This window comes from Trichechus manatus, unplaced genomic scaffold (genome assembly GCF_000243295.1).
Source record: "Trichechus manatus latirostris isolate Lorelei unplaced genomic scaffold, TriManLat1.0 scaffold00128, whole genome shotgun sequence".
In the NCBI taxonomy this organism is placed as follows: domain Eukaryota; kingdom Metazoa; phylum Chordata; class Mammalia; order Sirenia; family Trichechidae; genus Trichechus; species Trichechus manatus.
The window spans coordinates 5,144,703-5,153,953 of record NW_004444064.1 but is presented as its reverse complement, the minus strand read 5'-3'; the positions used below and the strand labels follow the sequence as shown (position 1 = coordinate 5,153,953).

The 9,251-nt window shown below is 47.6% G+C and overlaps 1 protein-coding gene across 3 annotated transcripts in view; it reads left to right on the top strand.

Moving 5' to 3' along the window:
- AGPAT3 (1-acylglycerol-3-phosphate O-acyltransferase 3) overlaps window positions 1–6,733 on the top strand; it is a 24,182-nt gene extending 17,449 nt beyond the window's left edge. The window contains exons 6-8 of one of the 3 annotated variants that reach the window (XM_004384799.2): window positions 1,378–1,453; window positions 4,815–5,013; window positions 6,484–6,733. In XM_004384799.2, the coding sequence (XP_004384856.1) occupies window positions 1,378–1,453; window positions 4,815–5,013; window positions 6,484–6,572 (364 nt within the window). In that variant the 3' untranslated portion in view covers window positions 6,573–6,733. The remainder of the gene's footprint in view (window positions 1–1,377; window positions 1,454–4,814; window positions 5,014–6,483) is intronic. The other 2 variants (XM_023739077.1, XM_023739075.1) reach the window with 2 other exon arrangements.
- Window positions 6,734–9,251: the final 2,518 nt, after the last annotated feature.

Sequence of the window (9,251 nt, the reverse complement as noted above, 5' to 3'; positions counted from 1 at the left end):
TCAGAGTCTGCGGACCCCTTATACCTATGCGTAGCAGAGGAGCTGTGCTGACCCTGAGTTCCTGGCTTAGGGGAGCCAGTAGCTTATTTGTTCCCTCTCCAAGGCCAGGAGAATGGGTCAGGGCACCTTTTGGGATCTACTTCCAGCCCAGTGGACTCCTGGTCCAGAGCAGGGAGAGAGGAGGTAAAAGGAAGAGAGGTTTTTCCCAAATGGGCTTTTTTTTTAAATCTCCGCGAAAGGCCACACGCATGTACTTATCTTCAGCCGCTTGGGAGGTGCTTTTCACTGGTTTGGAGTGTCCAAGCAGAATCTCTGCTGCCTGATCTCTCTCGATGTGGAAACCGCTTCCCGAGCATGCGGACAGCTGTTTGCCTGCTTCACTGCGGACCCGGAGTGACTGAAGAGCTGCAGTCCCACTGCGGCCGCTGTAGCGCTGCTCGCTTCTTCTGAACCGTCTCCCTCTCCCCCTGCCACTCAGTCTGATTCCTCAACTTTGTCTTGTTCAGGGCTCCTAGATATTCATATACAATCAAATCACTTGTTTTTCCAGGTCTTTGTTGTAAGAGGGATATAGGAAGCTGTCTGGCTACTCTGCCATCTGGGCCCCGCCTCCTTTGTTTTAATTTCTGATACAGTAAATATCAATAGATATATCCCACATAAACAAAAGTTTTTTGAGTCCTCAATTTTTAGAGACAAAAATGTGTGAGTCTTGCTGCCTTAGAACTTGGTGATGCACCTCCAGCAGGGACAGTCCTCGTGGCTCCTGGTTCACAAAGAAGCAACCAGGTCCCTCATGATGACGAGGTGATGACGAGCTGGAGGCTCTCACCGTTTTGGTCACTGCTTGTTTGCGCCCCTGTTTGTGGACTGAGGCCCCTTTTAAGGCACTACAGTGGCCCATGGGAAGCAAGTTCTTACCCTGCTTTGAAGCAAATGGATTTCATTTGATTGTGAAATCCAGTATCTTCTTTGCCTAATGAAAGACACTCTCAGTCAAGATTATTTCCTGAACTCCTGCAGACGCTGATAAGTGATCACCCTTGACAGTGGAACTGGAGGCATGACCTCCTCAATTGAACTGCTCACAGGTATTGCTTGCCCGGTGATCTTGCTGTGCCCACACACATAACTTGTCTCTTGGTCTCCCCTTGGGGCTCTTCCTGGGCCCAGCAAAGCACTGGGCAGGCTCTAGAGTATCCAGGTGAACACCCGAGGAGAAATCACTGTGATTTCTATTTGTTTTTAGAAACTGAGAGTAAGACTTGAACAGAAATAGCAAATAGCCCCAATGCATAGCAATTGATTTTTCTTTTACTCCATCTTAATTTGATACCATCTAGCATTCACCTTGTTTGAATCTTCTTAATCATACAGGAGATTTCCTCTGGAACAGATCCCACTGGATGAGAAGGAAGCAGCTCAGTGGCTTCATAAGCTGTACCAGGAGAAGGTAAGAGTGCTCGGCACTGCCTCAGGGGACTGTACTTGGGAAGAGGTTTCGAAGGGGTACAGGTGGTCAGGGCAGGCAGGTAGCACGTGGATCTTCCTGTGGAGAGGCAAGTGTGCTGCAGGCCTCAAGTCCTTTTCTCTAGTCCTTCTTCTGTCTTAATTTTTTGTTTCCTTTTGAGAAATTAACATACTGGGGGAAAGTATGATGGAAAATATAGTGCTTATATAGCCATGCCTGATAAATTTTATCACATTTGTTTCATTGTTTTACATGTAAAAGAAATTATAGGTATATAATGCACGTGTATGATAGATTTATAATAGACATATAATAGACAACACAGGTAATGTTAGAAGAGCCTTGTGACAGCCACACTCAGTCCCACCCGCTTCCTCCGTAGAACTTGTCTTACTTTCCTAGCATTACCGTTACAGACATACCACAAGCAAGTGGCTTTGATCAGTAGAAATGTATTGTCTCACTGTCCTAGAGGCTGAAATTTCCAGTCAGGGTTTTGGCCATGTCTTTTCCTTCTGTGAGCATCCTACCTAGTTTCTGGTATCTGCCAACAATTCTTGCCATTCTTTGGTGTTCCTTTGCTTGTAGATGATCCTCACATGGCATCTGTCTTCCCCTGTGGGTGTATCTGTGTCTGTTCTGGTCTTTTTATAACTCAGAAGTGATTAGGGTTAGGATTCACCCTATACTGGTATGACCTCAACTGACTGATTGATTACATTGTATCAGATTACATCGTGGAAGGCGATTACATCACCATCACCATCACACTACACCACACCACGTAATCTGCTCTACCCAAGCCCGAGTGATTTAATCACATGTAACTACACCATAGCATCAACTAGAGTTTGGCGAAACAACTGGGAACCAAAGCCTAGCCAAGATGACATGTAAAATTAACCATCACAGCATGCCTCACCCTGACACCCGCTTACACTGTATTTCATACACAGAGATACATAAACCTGTTGCCATCGAGTCGATTCTGACTCATAGCAGCCCTATAGGACAGAGTAGAACTGCCCCATAGGATTTCCAAGGCTGTAATCTTTATGGAAGCAGACTGCTACATCTTTCTCACACAAATACATAGGACATTAAATAAGTGATAAGATTTCCATTTCAGCATTGTGGAGGCTAAATAATCAAAATCCTTCCAGTGTAAAACACCTTCTCATTCTGGCTAATACATGACAAATATCCTTTTAAATACAGTCAGAAGCTCTCAAGAAAATACAAGAAATCTCCAGGGACCAAAAAGGGAGGTGGAGCTGAAAACCAGGACTTTTAGCCTGTGAGCTAATACTGTCATATTCTACTAGTGAAGTTTGCTGGTCCCCATAACCCAAAGTCTTGGTTTTAATGCCTGTATGGCAACAGAAGAGCCTGTATGGCAACACTGAAGTTGGGACCCTTTAAGAGTTTGACCCTCAGGAAGCTTAGACTGACAAAGAAAAAGCTATGTACCAGCACAGGAAAATAACCTTAAAGTTTACCTTTCTTTTCTTGGGATCAAAAAATAGTCCCTAGTAATTCATGATCAGAGGCCTTCCCTCAGGTAGGTTTGGGGTTTGAATTTATTCTAACAACATATACCACGGAGCACAAAGCCAAAACATCTTCATAAAAAGTGATTCTAGGCTAGTAACAAATCTAGAGTTTCTGAGAAAAACAAACGCAAAACTGGAGGAAAATGACTTCAAACCTATATGGGCCAAGATTTCCACAGATAAAGCTGCTGAAGATGAGCTTATAACCAAAATACAAAACATTTGGGAGGGAAAAAAAATCCATTATGGGCAAGGGACAACAGATACAACAAACAGCAAAACTATACCCTCCAAGAACTTCAGCTAAGGGAACTATCAGGTAGAGGCTAAAATAAATATGTTTAAAATGATTAATCACAAGACAAGGGGTAGAAAACGAACACAAGACCTACAGAAACATGAGACAGACTTGAGAAAAACCGAATAGAACTTATAGGCATGAGAAATTTAGTCACTGATAGTAAAATTGTAATTAAATTAAACAGCAGATTAGATACAGCTGAAGAGAGAATTTGTAAACTGGAAAATAGATTTGAGGAAATTACTCCGCGTGTGGTACAAAGAGAGAGAAAATATGAAAGCTTAAAAAATATGGAACACAGAATTCTGTTGTATTCGACATGCACTTCTTCAACCAGCCCATGCTGTTGGATGTTTGGAGTGTGTCTTAGTCATCTAGTGCTGCTACAACAGAAATACCACAAGTGGATGGTTTTAATGAAGAGAAGTTTATTTCCTCATAGTCAAAGTAGGCTAAAAGTCCAAATTCAGGGCATCAGCTCCAGGGGAAGTCTTTTTCTCTCTGTCGGCCTTCTCTTCAGTGTTCCCCCGGACTAGGAGCTTCTCTGCGCAGGGACCCCAGTCCAAAGGATGCGCTCTGCTCCTGGCACTGCTTTCTTGATGGTATGAGGTCCCCTGTCTCTCTGCTCACCTCTGTATTGTATATCTGAAAAGATTGCCTTGGACACAGTCCAGTCTTGTAGATCCAGTCCTGCCTTACTAACACAACTGCCACCCATCCTCCCTCATTAACATCATAGAGGCAGGTTTACAACATACAGGAAAATCACACAGTGCCAGGAATCATGGCCTAGCCAAACTGATACACACATTTTCTGGGGGACATAATTCAAACCATGACAGAGTGCATCCAGCTTCCACTGTTTAACATGCTCTGACAGTATCATCTCGTGAGAATGACTCTGGCCAGGCGCTGATTCCACATCCTCATGTGGCTTATCCCTCCTCCTAACCCTACAGGTAGTTACCGTCATTAGCCTCACTTGACATACAAAGAAACCAAGGAAAGAGAGGTTAAGAGACTGTCTGTGGGAGATGCAGCTGATAGGAGGTGAGATCAGGTACTGGGCCCAGGCCCTTGAACTCACAACTGGTCATGACCACCGCCTGTGGCACCTCTCACTTTGGAGGAGTAGCATGGTGTGACCATCACTGTCAGTCATGGTATTTGGAGGTGCCTGTTATCTTCCAGGCATGATCTTTGGATATACAGCTTTTCTCCTTTGATTGATTATTTTCTTAAGAAAATTGCTGGGTCAAAGGGTGTGTATTTTTTTAAGCTTCTGATGTTTGCCAAAGCTTCTCCAAAAAGGTTATGCCAACTTAATCCCCCATTTGCAGCCTATGAAATTTGACCACTTTTTATAATATGTAGCATTTTTTTGGTTGAAGCATCTTTTATTGCCAACATTAATTTTCTCTTGTGTTAAAACAATAATATCTAAAGAAACCTCCCTTTTTTCCCTTTTTTTTTCTTTTAACTCTTTCAGGATGCTTTACAGGAGATCTATAATCAGAAAGGTACATTTCCAGGGCAACAGTTTAAACCTTCCAGAAGGCCGTGGACCCTCCTGAACTTCCTCTTCTGGGCCACCATTCTGCTGTCTCCTCTGTTCAGTTTTGTCTTAGGCGTCTTTGCAAGTGGATCCCCCCTCCTGATCCTTACATTCTTAGGATTTGTTGGAGCAGGTAATGAATGTGGAGGATAACAGTAGCTCACAGTTTGGGGGCCTTAACCGTGTACCAGGCATCATGCCCGGGACTGGACCACCTATCACGGTCACCCTGTGGGGGGGAAGAAAACATTTACTGTCGAGTCAATTCCAACTCATGGCAACCCCGTATGTGTCAGAGTAGAACTGTGCTCCATAGAGTTTTCAGTGGCTGATTTTTCAGAAGTAGATCGTCAGGTCTGTCTTCCAAGGTGCCCCTGGGTGGATTTGAACTGCCAACTTTTCAATTAGTAGCCAAGTGCTTACCTCTTTGTGCCACCCGGGGACTTCGGTCACCCTGTGAGGTAGGCACTTTTTGCTGGTGAGGTAGCTGAGGCTTGGTGACAAGGGGCCTCTTTAAGGTGGCAGAGCCTGCAGGAGGGCCAGGGTTCAGCCTGAGCCTTTCACACCTCAGAGTCCAGGTTCTCGCCACTAAGCGGCAGGCCTTGAAACATCATCAAGGCCATAGCCAAACCCAAGGACATGTCTTCAGAAAGGTGGACGGCCAGCCTGCCCTTTCAGCATTCTGGACTGAAGCTGGGTCAACATTTGGTGAGGATATTGTTGAAAGGGTCCTGGTTACTCTCTCTGCGTTTTGGCTTTGAGGGGTTTGGGTTGGAGTGATAGCTTTGAAGGTTTTCCCAGGACATTTTCCCCACTCAACAACTGTCTCTCAGCCCTTAGTGACTGCACCTTGGTGTTCCCAGCCCTTTGCTCACAGCGCTCATCAAATAGCTCTGAATGAATGAGTGAACACTCAGGCTGTCATGGTTCTATGAACAATGTCCTGTGTCACCAGGGTGCTGACCCCCACTGTGCACCATGTCCTAGACTTATAGATTGATAAGTGTTACGTGTAGATTGAGAGTTTGTATAGATGGTTCCATTGCAGTTGTCTCAGCTCCTCCCTTACTCTTGCCTTCTCCGTTCCAGAGCATGGTGGGAATTAAGGGAAAACCTGTGACCACAACCATCCTCTCACGTCGGACCATAGGTTGATTTGGGGCTACTGTGTCCTCCACCTACTTACACTTTGTCCCAGGAAGGACAGGGCTTGACCACCAGCTACATCTGAGTGGCCTAAGTCTGTCCACCAGTCCCATCTTAACCACATGTTGTAATCTGACGAGGCCCCCCAGGTTAGGCCCCACTGAGGAGTAAGATGGGACAGGCAGATAGAGGTGGGCACCTCAGCAGCGTCTGATGGAACCAACGGGAGGATGTGGCGTCAGATCTTCACCAAATGGGGATGTGGAGATCCAGGGTCTCCCGCTTCCCCCCGGGACCCTCCAGGAGAAAGGAAGGGAGGGTGGAGAGGGCCAGGCCTGCCGCTCGCACAAACACCCTCCCTGGGGTCTAGGCCAGAGGAAGGTGGGCTCCAGGGAGAGCTTCCTTACAGCTCACCAGCAGCACACTCAGCTTACCCACCTCTCTCTCCTTTCTCCAGCGTCCTTTGGAGTCCGTAGACTAATAGGAGTGACGGAGATAGAAAAAGGCTCCAGCTACGGAAACCAGGAATTGAAGAAAAAGGAGTGATTGATGGCAACGGCTGAACACGTGTAACTGATGGTGGTATCCAATTAACTCAATTAAAAACAGAACAACATACACAGAGAGAAAAAAGAGACACTTAGAAACTATTTTTCTTATTAACTGGTGACTAATATTAACAAATAAAACTTGAGCCAAGAGTAAAGCGCCCGTAAGGACTGACAGAGGAAGACCGTCCGTCCATCCGCCCGCCGGCCGGGCCAGGCCAGCGTGTCCCCTTGGGCGGGCTGCTAGGAGGGCGGCACTGGCCTGCTCGGGGGAGACAGTCAGTCCCACGTGGAGGTCATCTTTCAAGAACTCTGCTTGCGAGAGGGAGCTTTGGATTCTTCCTCTTCTTAAACTTAGATCTAGTTTTTGTTTTTTTATCCGTCACTTCGGGAACTTACCCCAGCGCCTCCTTTTCCCCTGCACCCCTAGAAAACTGTCTCTCAATGAATTTTCTGCTGTCCTCTGGGAACGGATGTGAACGGGTACCGGAGCCCCACAGAGTTCGTCCTGCCCTGCTGGGCGGTGCGCTGTGGCTTCAGGGCCAGGGGTCGTCATGGAGAACCCCCCCTTAGTGATAAGCACATATGAATGTAAATCGGAGGGATTTGTAGCAAATCCGATTTCCTTCCCGCCCTGCACCGGGACTCAGCAGACGGCCACGCCCTGTTTTACTTTCTCATCATCGTTTGCCCCTTCTCTGTAAATACCTTGAATCTGTTTTTAAGGCAAATGGGACCCCAAGACCTTAGTGAAATATGGAATTCCTCGTGTATTCCAGAGTCCCTGTCCCCACTCTTCCCCACCGTGGCCCTCAGACCCCTAGTCCCTTGGCGCGGGTCCTGGGGAGGCCACGCTGGGCCAGACTGGATAGCCTGGAGGAGCCGAGTGTGCAGGGGAGGGTGTGTGGATGTGGTCCCGTCCCTGCCCTGGACCCCAGGCTGCTGCACTCGGCGGGACTCTGCAGAAGGGTTTTTTCTTTTAAAGGTAGAGGAGACTGTTCCCACTGGGCTAGCTGGCTTTTAGAGATTTTATTTTTGCTCCTTGGTGATACGCTGATGGCGCTTAGCTTCCCGGTAAAGATTAGAGGTGGTGCACAGGCTTCTTCCCCTCCATCTCTGTCCCCCTCCCAGATGTCGTGTGTCCTGGGGGAGAGGGGGCTGCCTCTGTCCAGGCAGGGGTCAGCATGGCAGCCTGGGCCGTCCCCAGTGTCCAGGGGGCCACACGTGTTCTTCATGCTGCTTCCTTGCGCCCTCCATCCGAGTGGTGGTCTTTGAGGGGCCTCCAAAGAGCCAGAGATAAGGGGACGGCACTTGGCTGGCTCATGGTCATCTTACCCCGTCACCTCAGGAGGGGCTTCCCTTGGCCTGTGGCGCGTTGAATGTAGGCTCCGTCCGAAGCTGCTGGGGGCTGCTTGGAGGGGTCGGTGGGAGGGACATCCGTGGCCCTCGGGGTCTCCCTGCCCGGGATCCAGGCTCAGGCTCATTTAACTAGACACTGTTCCCCTACCCGCATTCAGCTTTTTTTCTTAAACTTTCCGCTTGCTTTTTTAAAGTCACACTCTCCTCATCCTTTTTAGCAAGGGGAAAACAAATAGTGGGTATTCTCCCTAATATATCCTAACCAGCATTCTGAGTATGGGCAGGTTGAATTTCCTAGGAAGAAAGAGGCATGGAGGAAATTAGAAACTAAATTGGAAAAAGGAATTATGCACTGGCCCTAAGGACTTCTTTTAGGAAGTTTTATTGAGACTGCGCGTATTCTTTAGAGCGAAGACTACGCCAACCCTGGGCTTGGAGACTGGGATGGAGGGCGCGGGTGCAGCGGTGCTCCCCACTACACGCGCTCGCCACTCCCGACAGTGAATGAAACAGTTCCCTGTAGGGCCAGGGGGTAAAACAGAACAGAACAAAACACAGCTTCACCATCTGTTTCCTTTGCAAGTCTGCTTGCTCTGTCTTCAAGCCCGGCCCCCCACCCGTTCCCCAACTCCACTAGCGGTACTGTGAGCAGACGCCACCACCAAGGGTGAGCGCCTCCCAAAATGTCCGTTTGTCTTGACACTGTATGCTGCTTGTCTGTCTTCATGTGTGTTTTTGATCCATGTCATTAGCGAATTCTTCCATCCTAGACAATTTTAAAGAGAAAGTGCTGGAAGCTCCTACTGTACCGAGGGCGTTGCCTAGAAATGCAAATCTAGATCTTTTGCCATTGAATGAACAGTTCTTGGTTCCCAGATGAGTCCCCGCCCCTTGAAATTAACATAGAATGTGTGAATTCGGAGTGGAGTCACAGGTTGAAGTGATGATTGAGACCCTGGGGCAGGCTTTAAATTTCACAGGATTCTTTTCCGATTTGACTCTTCTGATTTAATGCAGCTTCGCTTATGCATCTGAATATCAAGCCCTTTGAGAGCAATAAAAACAAAACCCCGAGTGCTTTGGTGTTTTCTTGGAGGGGGGTGGCCTTTGCTTTCCACCCATCCGTTCATCCTGGAAGGAAAGAGGAAGGGAGGGCAGCTCCTTTCATTTTTCTCAAATTAATAAATCCCAGGATAGTGCTTTTTGCCGTTTGCTTTCCTCCCTGCACCGGAGCTTCGTCTGTGGGTGATGCTGTCGTGTCAGAGTTCAGGCTGAGCGCTGGGTGAGTGGCAGGGCAGCCCTCAGACAGCTGTGCTGG